Here is a 26,701-nt window from a genome sequence, read left to right as displayed (position 1 = left end):
TTCATTTTAAAAATATAAACATTGTTTGTTTTAGAAATTATTGTGTATTTTTTCTCCTCCCAGTCTAAATGTGGCTCTCATAAGAATGTGATAGTTCCTACTATTTATTGAGTGCTTGTATAACTCACTTATTACAATAACTATTAAAAGCTTTGAATTATAAAATATTTGCTAAAATTGCAAATAATAATGTAACAGGCTGCTGTGTAGCTTTCTTCTAAACTTGAGGTATATTTGCCTTTCTTATTCAGTCTTTTATTTATTGCACATGCAAGTGTCCATAAAAATAAAACAGTAGAACATCTTTGTATACAAATATTAAAATCAGTACCTTATTAATAGGAAAGCAAACCCAGAGAGTTTTTGTGGCTCTTCCAAAGTTGCTTAGCTAGTAACTAGAAATAAAGCCCAAATTTGACCACCAGATTACCATTTTTTCTCAAGAAAATACAATTTGCTTTCAGTGCAGAAGATAAAATCATACTATTTGAAATGGAAGAAAAGAAGTCCAGTGTATACCAAAAAAATTTATTTCTAAAAAAAATCCTAATTATATATTTGAAGGTTTTAAATTTTTTAGTTAAAATATTTCTGCTGCACAGCAAAGTGGCTATATTTGAAATTTTTTATTGCTGAATAATTCAGTAGTGTTAAGATTTTGTTTTCCCTTTAAACAGACGTTTTAGGTTCATGGTTTCTTCATGGTGCCTGTTTATTTTTTGGATCATCTTTCTCTTTCTTGGTTTATTCCCTTGTTTTATTGAAGAATGCAAATTTTTAACAGCTTTATTGAAGTATAATTTACAAACCATAAATTTTACTCACTGTAAGGATGTAATAATTTATAGACACACAGCAATCACCATGATGCAGTTTTATAGTAACTTTTCTAACCCCAAAATTTCCTTGTGTTCATTTAGTAAATCCCTGCTCCCACTCCTAGACTCAGGCAACCACCCATCTGTGCTTATTTTCTGGAAATTGCTTATAAGTAATATCATGTACTCATAGTCTTTTGTGTCTGTTTTTTTTTTCGCTAGCATAATATTGTGAGTTTCATCCATGTTGTGTTTTATTCCTTTTAACTGCTGAATAGTATTCCGTTTTGCTTATCCTTTTAGCGATTTGATGGATTTTTAAAAAATTTTTTCCAGCTTTGGGCTATTATGAATTAAGTCACTGAGCAGTCACATACAAGTCTTTGGTGGATGTTTCATGAGCAGTGGAATTACTGGGTCATATGATATGTTTAATTTTTTAAGAAATTTGTCAGACTAGCTTCCAAAACAGTATATATTGTACATTCATATAAGCAGGAGTGTATGATGGTTGAAATTTCTCCACATGCTCATCAGTATTTGATATTATTATTCTTTTGGATAGCACTTACTCTATGTGTGCCTATAGCAGTAATTCATTGTGTTTTAATTTGCATAAATTACCCTTGATAACTAATGATGTTGAGCATCTTCTCATGTGCCTATTAGGCTTTTGAATATCCTTTTTGGTGAAAAACCTATTCAAATCTTTTGCCTCTCTTAGCTTGGGTTGTTTTTCTTACTTATTTGGAAGACTTCATATATTCTGGAATCAAGTCTTTCATTAGATATATGATTTGCAAGCATTTTATCTCTATTTTTGGGTTGTCTTTGATTTTTGAAGAACAAAAGTTTCAATTTTCATGAAGGCTAGCCCATTTTTTTTTTTTTTTAATGTGCTTTTGATGCCATACTAAAGAAATTTGGGCCTAATCTAAGGTCACAAAGACGTATTTACATTTTGTTCTAAAAGTTGTATAGTTTTAACTCTTACCTTTAGGTATGGATATATCTTGTGTTAATTTATGGGTAGGGTGAGAAATAAGATTCTCAGTGGGGTTTTAGGGGGGTTTTTTGTTATTGTTTTTATTCTTTTAGTTTTGGTTGTTTTGTTTTGTTTTTGCTCTGGCATGTCCTAGCACCATTTATTTGATAGACTATCCTTTCCCCATTTATTTGCCTTGGCACTTTTGTCAAAAATGTTTTGACCATCAATGTAGGTGTTTTTTGTTTCTTTGTGGATTCTCTATTCTTACCTATCACTTTCTTCTTAAGCCAATGTCACACTATCCTGTTTACTGTAGCTTAGAAAAAGTTTGAGACCTGATAACGTCTTCCAACTTTGATCTTTTCAAAATTTAATCAGCTAGTCTAGATTCTTTGCAGATGTCTCAAGATCAGCTTGAAATTTCTACTAGAAATTCTGCTGAGACTGCATTAAATTTATAGATCAGTATAGGGAGAATTGTCAACTTAATAATATTGAGTGTTTCAGTCATTTATTTAGATTTTTGCCAATGTCCCCTAACAAAGTTTTATAATTTTCAGTATACAGGTCTCATACTTCTTTTATTAAATATTTTTTCAATCATTTATCTCTTTGGGTGCTGCTGTGAATGAAATTTTGTAATGGTTTATTGCTAGTATATAGAAATGCAATTGATTTTTCATATTGGTCTTACATTCTCTGACCTTGCTAAACTCATTTTAATTCTAATAAAAAAAATTGTGGTAAATTCCTTAACATCACATATAGGATTATGTATTTAATTAACATGTTATTGAACTACCTCTACCTCCATTTTGTTTGGTTTTTGTTTGTTTGTTTTTGTTTTGTTTTTCTTTTTAAGGCCGCACCCATGGCATATGGAGGTTCCCAGGCTAAGGGGCAAACTGGAGCTGCAGCCTCAGGCCTACACCCCAGCAATGCCAGATACAAGCTGAGTCTGTGACCTACACCACAGCTCAAGGCAACATCAGATCCTTAAGCCACTGAGTGAGGCCAGGGATCAAACCTGTGTCCTCATGGATGCTAGTCAGATTTGTTTCCTCTGCACCACACCGGAAACTCCTCTACCTCCACTTTGGATTAAAGTAGTGCAAGTGGGAATTCCCATTGTGGCTGGCTCAGTAGAAATGAATCCGAGTAGTATCCATGAGGATGAAGGTTTGATCCCTGGCCTCGCTCAGTGGGTTAAGGATCCGTTGTTGCCATGAGCTGTGGTGTAGGCATAAGTCACAGACGCAGCTCCAACCTGGTGGTGGTGTTGTGGTGTAGGCTGGCGGCTGCAGCTTGGATTTGACCCCTTACCTGGGAACTTCCATGTGCCGCAAGTGTGGCCCTAAAAAGCAAAAAAAAAAAAAAAAAAAAAAGGAAAAAGCAAAAAAAAGTAGCGCAAGTGGATTTCCTTGCTTTATTCTATATCAAAATGAAGGAAGCATTCCATCTTCTGTCAAGTGCAATATTCATTGTGGTTTTTCATAGATGCCCTTGATTAGGTTGAGGAAATTCCATTCTATCTTGATTTTACTGAGAGTTTTTAATCAATATTATCAGGGGTGAATGTTGGATTTGCCAGATGCTGTTTATGTGCTTTTATCGAAATGTTAATATGACATATACGTTTTTATACTATTAATATAATTAATGTATTACATTAACCAATTTTCAGGTGTTAAACCAATCTTATATTTCTGAGATAAATCCTGCCTTTTCATGATATAGACTTCATTTCTTATGTGTTGTTGAATTTATTTTTCTGTTTGGTTAAAAAATATTTTGCCTCTATGTGTCTAAGAAAAATATGCCTCCAAGAAATTGTTTTGTCTATACGTGTTTATCTCACTTTGGTATCAGTAGTAATAGCCTCATCAAATAAATTGCTTTTTTTTTGTTTGTTTTACCTAATTTTTTCAGAGTGTTTGTGTAATATTGGTAATATTGGTATTACTTCTTCTGATGTTCACATCTCATAAATGTAATGTCTTCTCTAATAATATCTGAAAATATGCTAGGCTTTCTCTGTAAGTGATCATCTATTTTCTATATTTTCTGTGTTTGTTAGATCCCATTTGTTTTATTTCTTTTTTTTTTTACATTGGCAATTTCCCTCAAATTTCTTAACTTTTGTTGCTGTTACTATTTATATTTCAGGCAAAGTCACATAAAAAATGTCAATAAAAGCTCCCTCTCTGAGTTGTGGATAAAGTCAACTGATAGAATTTACTATAGAGTGAGTGGGTAGAGGTCTATTTTTTTCCCCCACTGGGGGAAACATCTCTGTAAGCAGCTATATCTCTTTTCCTTGTGTCCACAAAGACTCTCCAATGGAGGGGTGGGGGTGGGGGGGGATTTTTTGGCAGGGGCTGGGGATGGGTAGTAATGGTGGAAGGGCTGCCAGCCAGCATGGGACCAAGCAGGGCAAGGAACTTGAAAATGTACTGTTTTCTGTGTAGGCTTTTTCTTAATCCTCTCTTCTTTTTGATAAGTCTTGTCCTGCTCTTTGCTGTACCAAGTGACCCTGTATTTGACCCTCTCTTTCAGTTTCTCCCATAGAATGAGCTTCTAGGATCAGGCTACGGTTTCAAAGATTTAGTTGCTTGATTGGATGGCAGTGGTAAAGGAATATTTGAGGGCCAGATTTGATCTTAAAGTTGACCTCAACCAATCCTGCCATTTTTGTTTCTTCATCTCCATTTTGCAAAGTACCTGTGAGTAAATATATTTGATCTGAGGCATATAAAGACCTGCTTTTTCTAGCCATTCCCAGCTATAGGCACATGGTTGTCAGCTGTGTCTCCTCTGATAACATTTTTACTTATCTTTAAAGTGCATCAATATCTTTCACCTGCCATTCTCTCTGCTCCTGTTGTTTCCATTTAATTGGTTATAATACATTACCCCTATTTAGTAAAATTTTCAGAGGGAGCAGAGCTATACACCCGCTTTGAATCTGCCAAATTTAAATAGAAGTCAAAAGATCAAGTTTTCATTCATGACTGACTTGGTTTTAGTTCTGATGCCAGCATATATTATAAACAAACTGAAAAATGCATGTAGAAGCATCCATTCTATAGGGGAAAATGTAAAGCCAGCTAGATACAAGTTTTTATATCACTTCACGGTACATTTGTCATGACCTATGACTGCTTTTGCTCATCAACTGATAGAAGAACTGACACATTATGAATGTCAGTGATGTTTTATCATCACAAGGGGAAGGCTATATCAGTTAAATATTTAATCCTCACTGATAGTGAACTCATGGTCCTTACCCCTGAATTTTCTGTGAACTTGGTAGTTGTCAATTTTACTTTTTCATTTGGTGCCTTTTTGCTTTGGGTCTTTTGAAATCACTTGGATCCCTATGTCCTTTTCACCTTTTTTTTTTAGTATGGTAGGATTTCCATTCTGATGTAACAGGGATAATTGTGAACTACTATTAGTTTTTCTTGAGCTAATAAGAGGTCGAGGCCAATCTGGTAAGGCTCTGTGTACTAAGATACAAAAGGAGTGAAAGGAAAACAATGCTCCAACACCCTGGACATTAGATTGCTGAGTCTGAGGGAAAGGCGGTAAATCAATGGCAGTCCTATCAACCTCTGTGATGTATTTGATAACTTTTATGATATGAGGGGAAGGGAGCCAAAGGTGTAATGTTTTAGTTGCAACATAATTCTCTTTCCTGTCCCAAACTACTGACTTTCAGAGTACATTTCTGAAGCTGTGTGCTTTATTTAATTCACCTTGAATTACCTAAAGGAAGAAAATGCAATTAAGTGCTTTAAAAATTTCCATTTAAAATATAACATGAGTGGGGTCTTCATTAATCCAATTTTCATTAGTTAATCTTTGCATGAATAAATGCTTATTACTTTTTATGAGGCCGATTTGGATCAGACTTTCCTTTCACTCTTTCTTTGTTTCTTTTTGTCCTTCCTTCTTTCTGTCTTTCTTGTTGTGTTCCTGTTTTTAAAAGATAGGATTTTAAAACTTCTCCTAAAATCTGGCTATCCATATTTGACTTTTAAGTGTGAAAATAGAGAAAAATATTCAGATTACAGGGATGCGGATTTCCTATGTTTACTATCTACTCTTGACTTAACCTTGTCAAAGGGTTTAAATAACATGTTGAAATATTTAAAATAAAAATATTGTACAGTTTTTTCAATATTGTTTTTAAAAATAAAATTGTTTTGCCTTTCTTATTTCTTGATTCAGACTAAACAGGGAACAATTTCCTAAATGAACCTTTAGTCACCTTTATAAAATAACCACATTAATACCAAATAATTACTTTGGGGCAATTTAATAAGATTTGAGTTAAATTATCTTTAAATATTTTGCTAATGTTTCTTTTTGGTTTTAGGAAAGCATATTTATAGAGTTCTTCCATGATATGAAAAATGACAGGAAACTGCTTGTAACCAATCCTGCTCTTTCATTGATTTTTTGACCAAATACCATATGCCAGATATACTACAAAGGGGAGTATACAGTAGGCAATAAAACAAGCATGCAGGGGAGTAAATGAGAGTAAATAAGCTAGTGTTTACAATGTCTGAAATCACATGAAGGAAACAAAAAAGGTGCTAACATAGTTCATGTGAATCCAGTTCTTTAATTGCCTCTGATGGAATGCTGCAGTGATTAAGTTTTGATTATGTTACACTTTAGTTGAAGCTTCAGTGAATAGAATGCTCTGGCCATGTATAGTGCCAGGACGTGTAATCTAGGAATGGAACAGATTTTCTAAGGTTTTAAACTTGAATAAAGCTTGGCCTTTGGGAGATAGCAAAGTTATCTTAGTGAGGGCAGGAATGGTATGAGATGAGATGGAGCGTTAATGGGAAGTCAGGTCATCAGGACCTTAGAGTGTGGAGTTAGATTTTATTTGAAGTCTAAGCCACTGAAACTCAGGTGAGGAGCCTGGTTGAATCAATGAGTGTTTATAAAGGATTCTTCTGATTTGTGAGTGGAGAGTCAGTTGGAGGGGAAAATAGAGCAGCTGAAGAGATCAGTAATGAAGGTAATGCAGTAAATCAGATAAGAGCTATTGGCAGCTTAACCTAGGAGGTCAAGAGTGGACATGGAGAAAAATTAGTGTATTTTAGAGGGGAAATTATTAGCACTTGCTGATAGATTATATTTCAGGGTAGTAATATAAAAGAGATAGTAAGTGTGAATTCCCAGACTCTTGAATAAGCAATAGGTTGGTAAGTTTTAATGACCTGGCAAAAACCGAGGAGGAATTGGAGAGGAAATCCATCAGTTCCGTTTTAGATGTTAAGAGGGACACTTCATGAAATGTAATGGCAGATACCTTTGGGGAAGAGTTTGATGTGGATGCACACATTCGAGTCCGCAGACCTAGATCATTTTTTTCAGGGTTGGGAATGGATGAGGATGCTCAGAAAGGAGTATAAGAAGAATATAGAGGCGTATAAGAAGCCCTGAGAACTCAAAACGTTTGGGATTATATATAAGAGAAGTCAGCAAAGGTTACTGGTAATAACAGCTACTGAGGAACGAGAGATAGTAAAGAGCACAGTTTTGATGCAGTGAGAGCAGGGTGAGCCACAGGACAGAGGTGAAGTGTGATGGGGCACAGGAGCATTCCAGGAAGTTGTGTGGACCCAGTCCCCAGTCCTGGTGGAGTCACTGTGGGAGCCTTGACAAGTGACTGGGACGTGAGGAAGAGTGCTGATCTAGACAGCGCTTTCAAGAATGGAGGCTCTGAAGGAGAGCAGGAAAATGGCAGTAGCTTGTTAGGGCTGTGGACTTAGGAAGGGTTTTCTTCAGCTTGTTGATGGCTTTGTGTGACTTTTTTTTTTTTTTTTTAATTTGGGAGAGCCACTGTTTCCTATGCTAATAAGAACACTACAGGAAAGAGAGAAGGGAAATGAAAGAGAGGGGGAAAGAGAAAGAGAGGGGGGAGAGAGAGAGAGGAGAGAAGGAGAGGAGAGGAAGAGAGAGGAAAGGAAGAAAGAGAAGACAGATAAGGTAGACAAACAGAGAGAGAGGCTGAACAAGAGGAATGTTGCTAAAACTGGAAGGACCAAGCACCTGTAGCATTACTAGCTTTGGAGATGAGGGAGAAGTGCTTTTTCGTTGGTGGTGGTAGTTTTGTTTTTAAATGACCTGCTATTTAACATCTATTTTTTTTTTTTTTAATGAAGTAGAGGCAGGTTTGTCCACAGATTGCAGGAATGAAGGATCGAAGTAAGTGGGCATGGGAGTGAATCGGCATGGAACAAATGAACCAGTGGTGAGCAATGTTAAAGAAACTGTTACTCTGACACTTGTTAAAATGCTAAGGAAGGCTATTCTGCAGAACTTCATCAGAGTTGAGCAAAGCTTTTCTTAAGTAAGTAGTTTGGGACCTGGCTTGGTAAGGAAGTGTCTGTGGTTTACCCAAAGCTAAGAGAGACTACCCTCAGGAACACTGCAAATTCTTAATGTGGAATTAGATGTAGCAGTAAACTTGTATCATTTTCCTAGCTTGCTTATTTAATGAATGTATAGCCTTTGCATGCACCAGCCATCTGTCATACACACATAAACACACACCTGCACACCCCTTCCAGGGCCAGAATCAGTACTAAAGAAAATAAGTAATTGAATAAATGAATAAAGAGTTTATTTATTTTTTTAAAAAATGTGTAGCGTTTATGCTTTTGCTATTTTGAAAAGAATCCTTAAATAAGTTTTAATTATAAAGAGAAATTTAACAGCTCAAAAGTTAAAAATGCAAAATGGAATTTTTGTGTTTTCAGACACAGTACTTCTGGTTAAATAATTCAACTTTGTTTTACTCAACATTCTTTCATAGCAACAAATTCCCTTCCCTGACACTTTGGTAAATAATCTGGAATCTTTTAGACACAGAAGCACATAAGCAACATGAAATGCTCTGGAATTAATTGCAATATATAAAACAGGTATGCCTTGAAATTAGCAAATTATTTGAAAAAAACAAATTTGAGGATCTTATAATTAACATTCTCAGCTCTCAAAAATTATATATGTGTATATATATATAGTTTCTAGCATGTAAACTCAATGGAAGGAGAAACCTTGGTTATAAATAGCCTGCCCAGGAGTTCCTGTCATGGCTCAGTGGTTAACAAATCTGACTAGGAGCCAACGAGGTTGAGGGTTCGATCCCTGGCCTTGCTCAGTGGGTTAAGGATCCGGCGTTGCCATCAGCTGTGGTGTAGGTCGCAGACGTGGCTCGGACCCCACGTTGCTGTGGCTCTGGCATGGGCTGGCAGCTACAGCTCCAATTGGACCCCTAGCCTGGGAACCTCCATATGCTGCAGGTGCGGCCCTAGAAAAAGACGAAAAAAAAAAAAAAATAGCATGCCTGGAACAGTATTTGGCACATAGTAGTCATTCAATAAAAGTCACAAAATAATAAAATTTTCCGTCCTTCACTATTTATTTAAGTGAATAACAATATGAAAGTATGCTTTGTATATTGAACCTTTTATATAGTTTAATGAATATCTCTTGATATATTTGTTGCCCCCATGTTAACTGCTCTTACCATTACTATTACTAAATCATAGCTGTCCTTGAGTGCCTAATATAACAAGATATTCAACTATGTATTTGATTTATATTATTTAATGCCATCAAATACAAAAATCGTAATTGAAATTACTCACAAAAAGGAAAAAGTGAAGTTGCAAGTAGTTTTTGTATGTCAATGATACTGAAATTAGGGACATTTTGGTATAAGCCAAATAATACACTCAGTATCAAGATGAATTACAAAACTGTTGTAGTGTGGTATTGGCATAGGGATGGATAAAAAGACCAATAGAACAAAAGTCCCAAAGCTCGCCCAACATCAAGAGCCATATAATCCACAGCAAAGGAATTAGGGCAGTGCTATGGCAAAAATACAGGTTTTTCATCAAAAGATGCTGGATCAATTAGATATGGAAAAAAAAAAAAAGAGAATCTTGACTTCTACCTCACACTGTACTAAAAAATCAATTCTAAGTTAATTCTAGGTCCAAGTATGAAAAGTAAAATAATAAAGATTCCAGAAGATAACATAATACTTTCATGACTTTGTGGTAAGATTGTTTTTTAATACACCAAAAGCACTGACCATAAAGAAAAATTCAGACATCATTCATATGAGAATTTTTATTCATTAAAAAATACCACTGAGAGAGGAAAATTACAGCTTTCCTAGTGGAAGAAGACATTTACTGTACACATACTTGACAAAGTACTATATCCGGAGTGCATTAAGAACCCTTAAGAATCAACAGCAAATAAAAGAGCCAACAGAAATAAATAAAAAGCTTTTTATTGGCACTTATTGAAAGAGGGTAATTCAGAGTCCGGATATCATGGAAGAGTATTCAATAGTGTCAGTCATCCAGGGACTGCCTGTCAAAACCACAGCAAGATATTATCCTCTACCTGTGAGAATGGCTGAAATTAAAAACCTGACGCTACTAGTTGTTGGCAAAGATTGGGAGCCAGGGGGCTGGTCTGTTGATCTCTCGGGAGTGTACGTTGTAAATTGGAATGACTACTTAGGAAAATGGTATGGACCATCAATTCTGTTTCTAATTATCTGCCCCTCCAAATGCATATTCTGTCCATCAAAAAACAGATAGAGAATATACCGGATACATTGCAGAAGGTCATACAGTGGAATATTTGACAGCAGTGACGTCAACCGCTTCACACAACAAAGATGAATGTCCCACACATGATACTGAGAAAGGGACCCAACACAAAATAGTATATGCTGTAAGATGTCTTATGTAAAATTTGAAAAAGATGAAAAACCAATTATGTTGGTAAAAAACAGAAATGTAGGAATGTAACAAAATGGTAAGATTTGGTGGAGAGTTATAACTGGGAAGGAGAACAAAAAAAGTTTCGAGCTCTGTATCTTAATCTGGGTATGATTACAAGGATTGATTCAATTTTAGAAAAATCCATCAAACTGTGTCCTGTGCTCTGTTCACTTTTCTGTGTGATTATTATTTATTATTTTTAAAGTATTATTAATATTACTTTCATAGTAATATTAAATAGCATTAACATAAATTGGTCTTAAAATACCAAAGAAGAAAAAATAAATTTGCTTAAAAGAAATATTATAATATGGAGTTCCTGTTGTGGTTCAGCAGTAACAAACCCGACTAGCATCCCTGAGGAAATGGGTTTGATCACTGGCCTCTCTTAGTAGGTTAAGGATCTGGCGTTGCCCTGAGCTGCTGTGTAGATCACAGACATAGCTCAGATCTGGCATTGCTGTGGCTGTGGTATAGGCCAGCAGTTGCAGCTCAATTCAGCATCTAGCCTGGGAACCTCCATATGCAGCAGGTGCGCCCTAGAAAAACAAACAAAAAAAGAAATGAGATAATAACCCATTACATTTTTTCATTTTTTAAAAACTTTATTGTAGTACAGTTGATTTACAATGTTGTATTAATTTCTGCTGTAAAACAAAATAATTCAGTTATACATGTACACATAGCCATTCTTTTTTAGATTCTTTTTTCCCGTATAGGTTATCACAGAATATTGGGTAGTGTTCCCTGTGCAGTACATCAGGTCCCTGTTGACCATCCATTCCACATACAATAGTGTACATGTGCCAGTCCCATCCCTTCCCTCCACCTTTGCCCTTTGGTAGCCGTAGATTTGTTTTATATTTCTATGACTCTGTTTCTGTTTTGTAAATAAGCTTCTTTGTATCATTTTTTAGATTCCACGTAGAAGTGATATCATATAACCCATTACATTTTTTAAATTTCGAGGTAGCTTTCTGAATGAGCGTTTTTGGAAAAAAATATGTAAAACTTGTTTTGAAATTAGTTGAATCTTCAGCAGAAAAAAATCATAAGCAAAGGAAAATAATTATGAAGCATTTTGAATTTATAATTTACCTAGGAACACTATGTCTAAAGTGCTATATTTTCTTCTTGTAAAACAAAGGAAAGCGGTTGAGAAATTACTGTGTAAAAAGAAAAATAAGGGTATCTTGGCTAATATATCAATCTCCCTAAAATTGTAACAATTACCACATCCATCTGCTGGTAGTATTTTAGGCCTATTTATTCACTCCTTTTGATGTCTCTAGGGATTTTACCAAGTGAAATTCATGCAAATATTCCATCTTCTGATGTGTTTTAAGAGGCTAATAAATGACAGTCCACTCTAACTAAGCTGCAGGGTTTCCCAACAGCAGGGCACTTGACATGTTTGCCTGGATAATTCCTTTCTGTGGGGGTGGTGACTGTCCTGTCCATTATAGAACATTTAGCAGTGTTCTTGGCCTCTGCTAACTGGTACCAGTAGCATCACCCTCACAGCTCTGAAACCAAAAACATCGGCAGACTTTGACAAATGACTCTGGAAGAGGGGGAAATCATCCCTAGTTGAGACTTATGCTATAAGATAAGTGCTTTTAGGTGAAAGGAAATTTTCTGCAATTTAATTATGTGCATTTCCCTAGGAATTTTCAACTTCAAAAAATTTTTAAACGAGTGCCACACCTATATACAACATGGTGACTAACTTAAGATTGTTGTTTGAAGTGGTGTTGACATTGAATTGATAGGTTTTTTAGAAACTAAATTCTACTCATTGGCATTCCAGCACCATTGCCAACATTAATCCTAGATGAATGCATGGCTTCCCCCCTCTCATGGACTCTCCGGGTTATCAAAGTTCTCGGGAGGAAGGACAGCTCATGTGCACTTGTGCTTTGTCCCTACATCTGAACAGCCCTTATTCACACAGAGGAACAAGAGGAAAACTTGTTTTTCAAGCTATGTGTATAAAATGTAGTTGGTCAAGAGCTACTCTCAAGGTCACGTCAAGTGTTCATTTCATGTTATGATTCTACAAAACCAAAGAGAATTACAGACGCAGGTGAAATTCCAAAGCTCTTTCTCACCATGCAACTTCTAGACTCAGAGATCTGGCTTCATTCTTCTGGTAGAGTAAGAAGGGGATGTGTTTTAGATGTATGAATCATCCAGGGAAGGGGTTTATTCCTGACTGTAGCTCACTGCCTTCAACATTGCACACTCCGCTTTGACTCCCATAGCATCTCAGAATCACTGAATGTCACATAGGTGGCTGTTTGCAAATTCATGCATGCTGAAGTTATGTACTGGAACCTCCTAAATGAGCCCTCCAAGATAGAATTCAAAATGAGATTCATTTTTAGATTATTGTAGGCTTTTTTAAAGATAACAATTGAATATCCATGTTAAGATAATTTCTGTTTTAAGACACACCAAATCCCTTTGGAAAATAAAAGGAATATATTAACATTCAAGCAAATGACCTCAATATTCTGGAAAACATTGGTGCACATAAAGACTTCAGAAAGCATTGAAAAGAACCTGATATTCATTTGGATACAACTTCTGCCCTAAACATTTTGGTGTGTCTCTGGTTGAGAACTCAGTCTCAGTTACCTGGAACTCTTCAGCATTTTCAGAATAGATTATATATGTGAATGTGCCATTGTTAGCTTGATAATATCTATCCTCAAGATTGTGGTCCTCCAGGGATTCACAAAACAGTGCGATAGTAATGACAAAGCTCAATTGCAAGGTTGCTGCTCATACAGGACAAAAATGCAGAGGACAGATCAAAAGAAATTCTGCCGCTGAAGTGCTGCAGTACTCAGAGTTACGGTTCAAGATTCAGTTTACTTAATAAGCAGTCTCTGTACTGTGCTTTTGCTTCCCAAAGATGTTAAAATGACAAGTATTCCCACCCCTGACTACAAGATAGATAATATACTTACATATCAACTATTTAAATCTTCACAAAAACTCATGAAAAAGATAACGTTATTGCCATTTTACAGAGAAAAATGGGGTTCAAATAAATGAAGTCTAATGTTAATTAAAATAAGGTCTGTACCCAGGATGAAAATATGGATCTTTTGATACTACAGCTTGTTTTTCTTCAACACAAATCTGATATTTAAAATCTAATGGGAATAAGTAAATCAGTCCCTCAGTATCAAGTTCTTTTTATACCATTTTGTCTGTGATAGCTTCTGTGTTTGCCAATGGTTGTTTTAAATCAAATAATACATCAAAGTCATGTTCTATGTAGAAATAAGAGTAAATAGAAGGCTGAGATGGGAGTTAATGTTATAGCCTCCCAGTATGCTTAGCAATGATTACTTTTAAATTTTTATTCTGATAATAAAATTTTAATATATATTCATTATTTAAAATTTAAAATATAGGAGTTCCTATTGTGGCTTAGAGGTCTAAGAACCTAACTAGTATCCATGAGGATGATGGTTCAATCCCTGGCCTCACTCAGTAGGTTAAAGATCCAGCTGTGGGAGTAGGTCGCAAATGCAGCTCAGATCCCATGTTGCTGCGGCTATGGCATAGGCCTTCAGCTGCAGCTCCAATTCAACCCCTAGCCTGGAAACTCCCATATGCCACACTTGTGGCCCTAAAAAGAAAAAAAGGGGGGGGGGAATTTAAAATATAGAAATGTATAAAGAACATAATAATTACGTTAATCTTGAAATTTGGATGATATAACTTTTTTTGCTGCATATGTTTTACTCTTGAGACTATGTATACGTATATATATAATCTGTCTAGATATAAATATTGTTTTGTGAAAAGATTCTACTACATGTACAAACATTGCGTGTATGGCTATACTATGTATAAACTGTGTTCCTCTCCTTTTTCATAGACTATACTATGAACCTTTTTTCATGTCTAAATTATATTTTGGTATCATCGTTTTATAGTGATACTACTTTCTGTGCTAATTTCTGTTTGTACTATATATTATTTAGTCAATTCCTCATTATTATCTGTATGGCTTGTTTTTTTATATTTACTATCATAGACAGTCTCATGATGAATTTACATGTATTTTTGACGTAATGATATTATCACTCCTGTTGAATAGGACATTTAATTCACTTTTTTTTTTCCCAAAGTGAATTGTCCTTTATTGACTGTCTTTTATTTTTATAGTGTTTTCTACCATAAAGATAGTTTATGTTTTATTTTTATGTTCACCTTTACAATGTCCCTTTTTCAGACTAAGAGTATAACTTTTATTTTCTAGTATTTTTTCATTTTTTATATTGTATTTTCTCTATTATGAATTATATGCTTAAGTTTTTCTCCTATTCCTCTGTTGGGTAACTTAATATTTTCTCTTATAGATATAATTATTGCTAGAGTTACTTTCCATTATTAAAATTTTAAATTACCAGAGTGATTTGCCTTGAAACTTCAAATAATATTTAATTGAAAGTCTCTCTTCACCACTCTCTTTTTTCTTAGCAGTTTGGTGTGTACCTTTCATTGTGTCATGTACCACTGGTATGTTGTATTGCAGCTGCTTGTGGTAGAGAAAACATTCCTGCCTGTTTTGTGTGAGATTCCTGTGATCAGTTTAGGTCACAAACTGACTTTGATTCTGGCAGAGTCTTGAGGAAAAGAATTCCAGGGACCCACCAACTATAGTCTTACTTTGCTACATATATTCAAGTGCCAGTCACATAAGCAGGGGCCAGCATGGCCCCATTTATGACATTTTCCTCCAGGTAGCAGGGACCATAGATACACCCATGTACTTTTATCATCTTTGTCTTCAGTAGTAATCCTATTAGATTCGGAAATATTTTTAATTCTTGAATTTTGTGTCACATGAGAGATTTCCCTGAGACAAATATTTCATGCACATTTATTTGGGAAACTGTGTGAAAGTATTTTGTCGATTTCATTTAAGTTAATATCTCCTCTCCACCCTACTCTCCATCTATTCAGTAGAACTACACTTGCTATATCAGTTATATCTCCCAGAAGTCCTGGATTAATACCAATGTTTTTTTCTTCCTTTTTTTTTGCGGGGGGGGGGGGGGGGGTGGGCGCGCTGCACCTGCGGCATATGGAAGTTCCCAGCTAGGGGTCAAATTGGAGCTGTAGCTGCTGGCCTACACCACAGACACAGCAATGCAGGATCCAAGCCACAACTGTCACCTATACCACAGCTCACAGCAACCCCAGATCCTTAACCCACTGAGCAAGGCCTGGGATCAAACCCACATCCTCATGGATACTAGTTGGGTTTGTTACTACTGAGCCATGATGGGAACTCCAATATCACTATTTTATGACATAGATCTAAAGAAATGAAGTGATATGCTCAATTCACACAATAAAAGAGGAAAAGGGACATGCCGAATTTCATGGTGATGAATTTTATTATCTAATGAGAAGGAACACATTTCATAATCTATCGCCTAAGAGAATCTGTAATGATGTAAGAAAACTACATTAGATTATGTTCCTCAAAATGCAGCACAGGAGTTCCTGGTGTGGCACAGTGGGGTAAGTATCTAGCATTGCTGCAGCTATGGTGTAGGTCACAGCGGTGGCTTAGATTCCATCACTAGCACAGGAGGGAGGGGTGGCCATAAAAAATAGATCATTGTACAACTATAAATGTGATAAATTCATTGAGTAATAGAAAAAACTAAAAAAATAAAATAAAAAATTTTTAAAGGTGGTATAAAAATTACCTACATCAAAATAAATTGGATTATTAAAAACAGTGGTGAAAAGACTTTCAATTAAATAGGATTTTGATTTTTAAAGCAAATATATATTAATTTTGTACTTCAAAAATTAGAAAGGGAAATCTACAACTTGTTAGAATGTAGACTCCTGGTATCATCCAGGGAGGGGACATGAGGAGGGCAGGTTCCTACATTTTTAACATTCTTCCAATCGATTCCTACCATAGGCTAAACTTTGAGAACCAATGACCAAAGTATTTAATTACATACTTAGACTTAAAGCTGGGATAATCATTGCTATATAATATAAACATTTGATGATGTATTACACTTCGTACATCAAGTTGAACAATGTCCAGTTTTCCCATAATTTCAAGGTATAATTTAGAAAAATAATTGTATTTTTTGTTAGGTATGGTGACTACTTGAATATAACTCAGAATGCTCTCTCAACTGGATACAGTAATATAATATAGACAGTTAACTGCTTATAAGCAGAATGCATATTCTCTGAACTATTTCATGTCTTTTTCATAACAGAATCAATCTTGATTATCAAGATTTTTTGAAATACTGGAAGCTTCCACCAAAATTTAAGCCTTACAGTGATTCTGTTGTTGAAATTCCATTCTTAATGTGACTGTCGTAAAATAGTTTCCATAAAAATAAGTTTCAAACAGCCTACTCAGTTGTATTTTATTGATGCCGATAACTGAAAAGGAAGCAAAGCATTTGAGTGAATTTCAGTTTAATTTTATTTACATTGGAGGGTAGTAGAAGCTTGAGTAAATTCTCAAACTTACGCATTCACCAGTTTTGTAAAACAACTATAAATAAAACAAGCTACTTTAGAAATTATTTTTAAAATTATGACTCAGAGTTCCCATTGCGGCTCAGCAGGTTAAAAACCCAATATAATGTCTGTGAGGATGCAGGTTCGATCCCTAGCCTCACTTAGCGGGTTAAGGATCTGGCATTGCCACAATCTGTAATGTAGTTCAAAGATGTGGCTCAGGTCTGGTGTTGCCATGGCTCTTGCGTAGGCAGGCGGCTGCAGCTCTGATCCATCCTCTAGCCTGGTAACTTACATATGCCACAGGGGTGGCTGAAAAAGAAAAAAAAATATTTAAATTATGTCTCAAAATTTTCTGCCCTAAAAACCAAATATGTATTTTACATTTTAATTGTGTTATTTGATTTTAATTGCAATATTGATTCTAATTAAAAGATGAATGTAATTTTACCAAGAAAAGTTAAGTAATTTGAGGAAGAGTGGTAATATTTTTAACAGAGATCTAGTATGTATAGCATACACATATGCGTGTGTGTGTGTATAACAAGCCGAAAGCTTTTCTAGTGCATCTGTGTCCAAATCCCTTAGTCTGATAAATAATCGACATTACGTGTTTCTTTGACAGGCTTATGCAGGCAGAGATTTGGAGGAGCAGTTGCGGTCGGTGTCCAGTGTTGATGAACTCATGACTGTGCTCTACCCTGAATACTGGAAAATGTACAAGTGTCAATTAAGGAAAGGAGGCTGGCAACATAACAAAGAACAGGCCAGTGCCAATACAAGAACAGAAGAGACTCTCAAATTTGCTGCAGCACATTATAATGCAGAGATCTTGAAAAGTAAGTGTGAGAAAGAAAATATATAATAAGCTTCTTACATCTTCTTAAACTGCCAATCTGGTCCTTTAATTTCAGCCTGTGTAATACAACTGAATACCTTTAAGGGCTGAAAGTAAGTAAAACAGAAAATGACATTTTCAAAGTATAGAATTTTATGGTTTCACTATTAGTGGTTAAGATGATTTCTTGAGAAGATAAGGAGTGCATGCCTGTCAACACGCTTTCAATGTTTTAATTGAAGTGATATCCTGATGCAAAAATTTTAAAACATACAGAAAAATTGTACGCACTATACCAGTTTAATTACTTAAACACTCTGTATCATAAAAAATAATTGCACACAGATTTTCTTTAGATTTGGATATAGAAATGCTCAATTTCTAAATCATCCAAAATCATCTTATCAACTATTCCTTGTTTATTTGTTGCTTCATAGGAAACTGGCGTGAGAGATGGACTTTGGTAAAATTTCTGATAGGTTTCAAAGGGTCACCAAAAAGTATAATGTTGCACAAAATAGCATAGCATGCATTGGTGGACTACTTTTTAAAAATAACTCTTTTCAGTTCTTAGATACTAACTGCTATTAAGCTTTGAAATCACAAGTTATTTTGAGAACAAAAGCAAACAAACAAAATGATTTCATGATTGAATAACCGGTAGTTTATACCTTTTATCCAAAAAAAAAAAGCTTTATTTTAGGGGAAGTGGTAGAAAAATAAATTAGACTGTTTAAGAAGTACATCATTTGTACTTCAGTCTTTAAAGAGTCAGCAGAGCTATAGGTAAAGCATCAACTCATTGGAAACATAATTCCAGAAGAGGACATGAAAGGAATAGGAAACTTTGACTTTCCTGAAAAAAACTTAGTTTGGGATACATGTCCCAGTTGCTGGAAAACACCCTTGCATTTCAAGTAACTATCACCACATTACCCAATTACCCAAGGGGTGCCAAATAGCCTGCCTGGAAACAAGTTTTGAATTGAATCCAAAACCAAAGCCATCTTCTCATTATATCTCAGTTTAAAAAGAAAAATTAAACATGTTTTTATATTTGCTTTGAGACCTCAAAAATACTACATATGATAGAAAATGAGCATGATGCTCTCTGCAGATTTTATAAACATCTATATATTAAATTTTCTTAAGTGAAGAAAACCAAACATAAGTGCTTTAGAATCAATATTCTAACTTATTGTTACCAAAGGGGAAATGATGGGGGAAGGGATAAATTAGGTTGGGATTAACATGTACACACCACTATATACAAAATAGATAACAAGGACCTTCTATATAGCACAGGGATATCTAGGCAATATTCTATAATAACCTATATGGGAAAAAAATCCGAAAAGGAATAGATATATGTGTATGTGTGACTGATTCACTTTGCTATACACCTGAAACTAACACAACATTGTAGGGCAACTATACACCAATAAATTTTTCGGAAATTCTGTTGTAGATGAAGAAAGCATAACCCTTATATAGCTTGTTATGTTGTAGAAATTATTTTTATTAGAAAATATCTTTAGCTGCTCCGTTAAATGTTATGTCATATTCCAATTCACAGGGCAATTTAAGATCCCATCAACTCTTTCTTTAAAATTGTGTATTATACTTAAATCTTAAACTCTGAAATCAAATGTGAGTGACTTCCAACTACTGTGGGTTTTTCACCTTGGTGGCTTCTGTATAACTTATGGCCTTCCCTATGACTCGACAGGTATTGATAATGAGTGGAGGAAGACTCAATGCATGCCACGGGAGGTGTGTATAGATGTGGGGAAGGAGTTTGGAGCAGCAACAAACACCTTCTTTAAACCTCCATGTGTGTCCGTCTACAGATGTGGGGGCTGCTGCAACAGTGAGGGCCTACAATGCATGAACACCAGCACAAGTTACCTCAGCAAGACGGTAGGTATGCAGCCACGCCTGGAGCCTCAGCCCTGGGGCCACGGCTTCTACTCTGGTCCCTTTAAAGTAGTTCAGTTCAATTTAGAGTTGCTTGTATTTTCTGGGGGGAATGAAGTTAATTTTTCAGTAGTTTGTGGTTTTGATGATAGAATCTCACCAAGAAAGTCACTGATGCTTTATGAGCTCTGTTTATATAGTGGCATCAAAGCCAAGTGGAGAAAATTATATATATGTGTATAATACGAACATCACAAACGTATTATAAAAGGTATCCTAAATTCTGTGAAGCATATTATAAAAGAGAATCCTAAATTCTCTTCTCTGGCGGTGAGAGAAGATGAAATACAGTGAGAACTGATTCCATGTGATCTAAAGTAGACAATTTCTATAGACTTGATACTTATAATAGTCACAATTCTTACAAATTCTGATCTGCAAGGTAGTGATTTTTAAATGTCTAATAAAGGAGTTCTCATTTTAACATTTCAATCTTTTTGAAGATTTGCAGATTTGGGGAATTAAAAATTTGAAGTTAATTGGGAATGAGGAACTTAGTCTTCAGGGTTCTGCCCCAGGACACCCTCCTCTGACTCCACACACTGTCCTTCCTCAGCTTCTCCTTTTGTTCTTCACGGTGGTCACTCCCAAATCTTTATCTTCAGCTCGGACTTCAGCCGGTTTCCATACAACCTGCTCAGTCTTGTGACTTGGCTTCTCTCAGATAGGTCAGAGTCAGCCTGTCTCACAGGAGTGATGACCTGCTCCCAAACCCCCACCCAGCCCTCACAAAAAAACAAACAAGTCAATACATCTTTTTCTTTTTCCAGTGTTCTCTTAGTAAATGATGTCATTCTTCTAGTTGGTGAGTCCAATTATTCTTCCTTTCACTCTAAGCCCAGGCAATAATTCCTATTAAATCTACCTTTAGACATCTCTAGAACCCATCAGTGTCTTTATTCTGCTGACCACACTCTGATCTGGACCACATTCATCAATCACCTGGACCATTACAGGTGGACCAGCCTACCTGGGATCCGACTTCCATTCTCACTTCCCTCTAATGCCTTTACCACATTACAGCAGTGAGTTTTTTCTAAATGATAAATCAGACACTGCTCAAAATCCTTGAGTAACATTCCATATTGAAACTGAACCAGTGCACAGCGAGTGTACAATAAAATGGCCTTTTCTAATTGGATTGCTCAGGCTAACATCTGTTCTGATCAGTGGATGCAGACTCTCCAAGTTGTTAAATATTTTGAATAGCACTCTTCTTTAGATGCCTTCTTTAGGTTAAGTCCTTTACATGGTTTTCTGAGTCCTTCATAATGGGCTGCCATCTAAATCTGTAGCCTCAATCATCACTGCTCTTTCTCTCAAATATTTTTTCTGCAAGTACCTGAACTCCTTTACCTCTTAAATTATATCAAAATATCCTACCTCTAAGTCATTCTACTATTGTACCCTGGGCGAGAAACATCTTCTTATATTTCATTCTCACTTCTCCACTTACCTAGCTCATGTCTACTCCTCCTTGGACCTAGACATAACTGTCACCATCACAGCATCCTTCCTGGGCTTTTGCATCCTCACCTAATCTGTCTATCAGATTATTTCATTCCCCAGGCTCTAAATTCCCATGAAAGCAAAGTTTGTGTTTTGTTATGACCATGAGGCAGAACAGTGCAGTTGTTGGCACATAGTAAACACCAGGCACTAATAGCAGCTTGTAAAAGCTTGCACTTTAGGTAACAAACATTCTTTCCTGAGTGTGACAGTTTTATTATATTTTCAATGTAGTATAAATGGGAACATGTGATGATTGCTGTCAAACATGAAAGAAAGATTCTTACTGATATTTTCTGAAGAAAAAAAGCTTTCTCTTTGTTACAGGAATTCCAGACACATCTTTTGGCAACAAGTCACCAATTAGAATCATGTAAACTATAAGGACAGTGTACCTTAAGTAATATAAAACCCAAGTTTTTTTATTGAAACTTCATAGAAAAGTTTTTATGGGGCTCCATGAAGGGCAGGTTATCAGTGTGTGTGAAGAAGCCAGCCATTAGCTGAAAAGTAAAACCACATGCACGAAGCATTCCAGAGCAAGCTAATCGATAACAACTGCTTCAAAGACCTTCCCAACTAATATCTGAGTGACTTTGAAAAGTTACACAGATCGGATGTCTTCTTGACCTCTTTCCTAAATGCTTTAAGCGGATTTTCTTATGAGAAGTTGTATGTTTAAGACATATAACCAAAAAGCCAAAAGTGAATTTTGCAGAATGTCAGTTATTTGATGGCTAAAAGTAGAAACAGAAGAAAGTCATCTGCTTTTAAGCTAAACATTTGGATAAAAGGTTATTTAAATGTTGGTATTATTGTTAAATCATTTCACTGAAGATAGGAATGAAAAAGGAACTGCTGAATCCATGGGGTTTCCTTGAACATCTTGGGGTTAAGACCAAAGAAACTATATGTGTTCATTTGTGTGGATGGAAAAAGCAGCTCAGTCTGGGTACTAAACGTCCTTTTCTCATTCTGATATACATGAACCACATTATTTAAAATCCTCTGTTGCCATCTTAAAAAGAAATAGCTATTCTATTTTTGTGCTATTTTATAAGTAAATGCTATAAGCATATGTATTATCAAAAGTGTTTCAAATTATATTTGAGTTAAAGTGTTTCCTAAAATTGTCTTTTACTGCAAAATTCACTTAAACTTAAGTAAAATGTGCAACTCTTGAATTAAATTTAAAAGTATTATTTTACACTGTCAACAGAGACAGTTCTTCCATTAATTAAACAGAACACTAGCAGTCTAAAGGATTAATTTATTACATTCATATGTATTTAACAAGTGGAATGCGATTTGTTTTCAATCTTTAACTAAGTAATGTTTGGCAGACATAGTTGTTGGAAATCAAGTTTTATCCAGATGTGGAAAAAAGCTCTATATCAATACCAGTTGTCAGGAGTTTCTTTAAGAATAACATTTGCCTTAAGAAGAAAATTAGCCCCAGTTACACGTTTTTCCAAATCACAGTGCTGATCATGTCCACCAATTTTATTCAGTATTTCTGAAACTCCTGAATTGGGGTTTTTATTTTAATTATAGTACTGTATGCACATTTTATGTATAAAAACATGTAAAATTAATTCAATACCAGATGTAAATCTGTTAGGACCAGCTGTCTCATGTTCTTCCCAGACCCAATTTAAGTTCCATAGACATTTGATAGCTGGCCATGTGGTTAGTATACTCAGTTGAAATGTTAAAAATAAAGCCTCAATTTTTATCTTTTCCAATTTTTAGGGATTTTTTTCTTTAAATGTTGTGTGTAGTTTTTCTATCTGATTTTACAGTTATTAATCATGCTCTCTGAAGGCTAGAGATTATGTCTCCACTTAATTAACAGAATCCAGGTTAGAATATTTACATTAAATATGGCAGTGAGATGTTATGCTCTAGGGAGGAACTACTCATATTTTGAGAGAAAAAAATGTTGTAAAGGAAGGCATTTTTAGTGTCATATTTGTATCCACACAATCTTTAGAATTTAGTACTAAACTGTAATCCAGGATCTTCTCAATAGGGAAGGTGTACACCTTTTTTCTTGAATAGACTGCAAGATAAGTAGAAATAGGAATTGTTGCTTTACAACTGTTGCTATGCTGGTGTACACAACCTATTGTTTCAAATGTGTCTTTATTTGAAGTCCATTCTTATTGGTGGGAATGGACTGTTAAATATTCTTATTAAAGAATTCCAGTAGATAGCAAATGGGAATGTCTCATTTGGAAAGTTTGTCATTTCCTCTTGTTTATTACAGTTTTAAGAATACACAATCAAAAAAATTTTTTTTGATTTTTCATCCTTGTTTAAATGCCTTCTTTATGTAAATTCTTTTGATCTTCTCCAAAACCAGCAACTCTTTTAATAGGCATATAGTGATACTATATATGCATAGTCTCCATAATGAAGTCTATTATTATTTAGGTCCTAACTGGTATAGAGCTAATGTCATCTATTGTTCAAGAACAATTCACTTTATGGCATAAAACTATTTTAGGAAAATCGTGTTCAAAATATCAAGCTGTAATTATCATAATCACTTAGTATTCGCTAGGTACATATATATATACATGGAATTATTAGCTAAGCTGAACATAGCACATACATTTTGCACTCTATAAGCTTAAATCTAAAATATAGGAGTTCCCGTCGTGGCCTTGCTCAGTGGGTTAAGGATCCGGTGTTGCCGTGAGCTAGGGTGTAGGTTACAGACATGGCTCAGATCCCGTTGCTGTGGCTCTGGTGTAAGTCAGTGGCTACAGCTCCGATTCGACCCCTAGTCTGGGAACCTGCATATGCTGCGGGAACGGCCCAAGAAAGGGCAAAAAGACAAAAAAAAAAAATATATATATATATATATATATATATAGTACTGTTAGGTATACATTAAAGCACAGAACAATCTGACAGTAGTATAAGGTTTTAATTGTATTAAAAGACAAAGAATTTATTCATTGTTTCCAATACTTTTGGATAGACCTGGATTCTTTTGAGAGAAAATTATAGTCACTGGGTTGGTTCAGGTCTTTGTATAACAACAAGCACAGATTTCCTAAAGGGGTTAAACTACAGGTTCTTGCTAACACCATTTGTGGTAAACTATTTGCTGTCTTTCATATTCTAACCTAGCATCATTATATAGAGAGAGTTTTTTCCTAATTTACCTTCATTGTTAGTTTTGCTTAACAACTACGACTTGCATAGGGACAAGAATCATTGACTGATAACTGTTATCTTAAGAGTCTAGCAAGGCACTTGGTATCTTATAGATTCTCAATAGTTATTGAAAGCTAAACAAGGAAAGATTTTAAATTAAAAAATTGCAATTCTTCTAACAAAGATTCAATTCAATTTTGAAGAAGAATCATCTGAACAATACTGGCTTGAAATCACCACTGTTATTATACCTATTATATAGATGAAGAGGCTAAGAGGGGTTAGAGAATGTTTCCAAATTGGTGAGGCAGGACTCTAGTTAATGTCTGTCTGTTTTTAGGACTGAAATCTTTGTTCTTCTTATATCTCTAGTAGAAAAGAAAAGTTGCCAGTTACTTGAAAAGTTTCTTTATTGAGACAGATGTGAATTTATAATATGATTCTAATTATTAATTTTTTTAAGTTCAAAAAATTTTGCGTTTTCTGATCACATACTACCTGATTAGGAGAAAAACCCTGTGGGCATTCTCAGTAATGTAAGGATTAAGGAATTCCCATTGTGGCTCAGTGGTTAAGGAACCCAAATAGTATCCATGAGGATGAGGGTTCCATCCTGGCCTTGCTCAGGGGGTTAAGGGTACGGCGTTGCCTTGAGCTGTGATGTAGGTCACAGATGCGGCTCAGATCCCAAGTTGCTGTGGCTGTGGTGTAGGCCAGCGGCTACAGCTCCAATTAGACCCCTATCCTGGGAACCTCCATATGCCGCAGGTGCAGCCCTAAAAAGACAAAAGGCAAAAAAAAAGGAAGGAAGGAAGGAAGAAAAAGTAATATAGGGATTAAATATAACTATAAAATTCACAAACTGGTCCGTAAAGAAGAAAATGGAATTTAATTATTAAAAAAGAGTAGAAGCTGTACTTAATCATTTTCAATTAAAAAAGAAGTCAATTGATATCTATACTATTGATAAAAAAAAGTCAATCAATATCTATACTAGTATGGAAATAAAATAGAAAAGGAGAAACTCCTTTAATTTACAACACAACCTATTATAGGTACAGTTAAGTCTTAATGCCCACACATATGACACGCTCTCAGTAGATGTTCCTAATTTTTCTAAAGTTTTAGATGAATAAAATTCAGTTATCAAAAATCTTATTCCTTTTGATATTGGTCAAAGGTATTTTTCTCTGGACCCTCAAATTTTTTCCACACTATCGGAGTCAAGTAGAGAATTAAGGAAGCTACCTGAAAAACTCAGGTCAAAATTTGGAGGTGGAAGATGTGTTTCAAGAGAAGTGTTTTTATTTCAATTTTCTATTTATTCCTTTTGATCAAATTAACTGAATTTAGCTGGCCAATTGCCTTCTTAGACTCAAACAGGAAACATTTCTATAATATAAATAATTAAAATCTTATTTTCCTTTAATAAGTTCAACTATAAATAATTTTTCTATCAACCTGCACCATAGTTTTGTTTATTCAGGAAAAAAAAAAAAGAAGTTCTCTAAATAGTGATTTTTTTTTTAGTGCTTCTTTATCTGTCCCTTTATCCTTATGATCAGTGTATTCACCAACACAAATTCCTTCCACCTTTTGAAAGATACGGACAAGCTTATTTTACCAGTAAGGTGCATTTTACCTACCTCCATCTCACTAAAATATTCTCCAAAGCCTAGTTCCTGAATACACACCTGGTACTTTGGGGCAGGTCCCAATTGTGGGTGCTATCCACCCAGGAATGGCCGACAGTTGTCCATGATCTTCATAACTTTCACCATGATCTCTTTCCCATGCCAGGGTGGAATCTGGAACAGAAGCCGTCTTTGAAGGAAGGAAGGATGCTGCTGAGGGTTAGGAGTGGGAAAACATCATTAACTCTTCTAACATAGCTGTTATCTCAAAGAGTGCCTTATCGTTCACCATCAGACCCTGCTCTGCCTCATGTCACTTGAGATAATGCCAAATCCTGCAGTGATTACAAGTGTTCTGTAAGCAGCTTTGTCCCTGTGGCCTCAGCCATCTGGTC

General features: G+C 35.3%; 1 protein-coding gene across 3 annotated transcripts in view; it reads left to right on the top strand.

The window, feature by feature from the left end:
• The window catches only part of VEGFC (vascular endothelial growth factor C), a 94,966-nt gene that overhangs the window by 45,116 nt on the left and 23,149 nt on the right, over positions 1 to 26,701 (top strand). Inside the window, exons 1-3 of one of the 3 annotated variants that reach the window (XM_047772292.1) lie at positions 8,009 to 8,086; positions 17,806 to 18,019; positions 19,748 to 19,938. In XM_047772292.1, coding sequence (XP_047628248.1) covers positions 8,051 to 8,086; positions 17,806 to 18,019; positions 19,748 to 19,938 — 441 coding nt within the window. In that variant the 5' untranslated portion in view covers positions 8,009 to 8,050. Of the gene's footprint in view, positions 1 to 8,008; positions 8,087 to 8,112; positions 8,186 to 17,805; positions 18,020 to 19,747; positions 19,939 to 26,701 lie in introns of those variants that run through there. The other 2 variants (XM_047772293.1, XM_047772291.1) reach the window with 2 other exon arrangements.

This window comes from Phacochoerus africanus, chromosome 3 (genome assembly GCF_016906955.1).
Source record: "Phacochoerus africanus isolate WHEZ1 chromosome 3, ROS_Pafr_v1, whole genome shotgun sequence".
NCBI lineage: Eukaryota > Metazoa > Chordata > Mammalia > Artiodactyla > Suidae > Phacochoerus > Phacochoerus africanus.
This window is presented reverse-complemented; position numbering and strand designations above follow the sequence as displayed.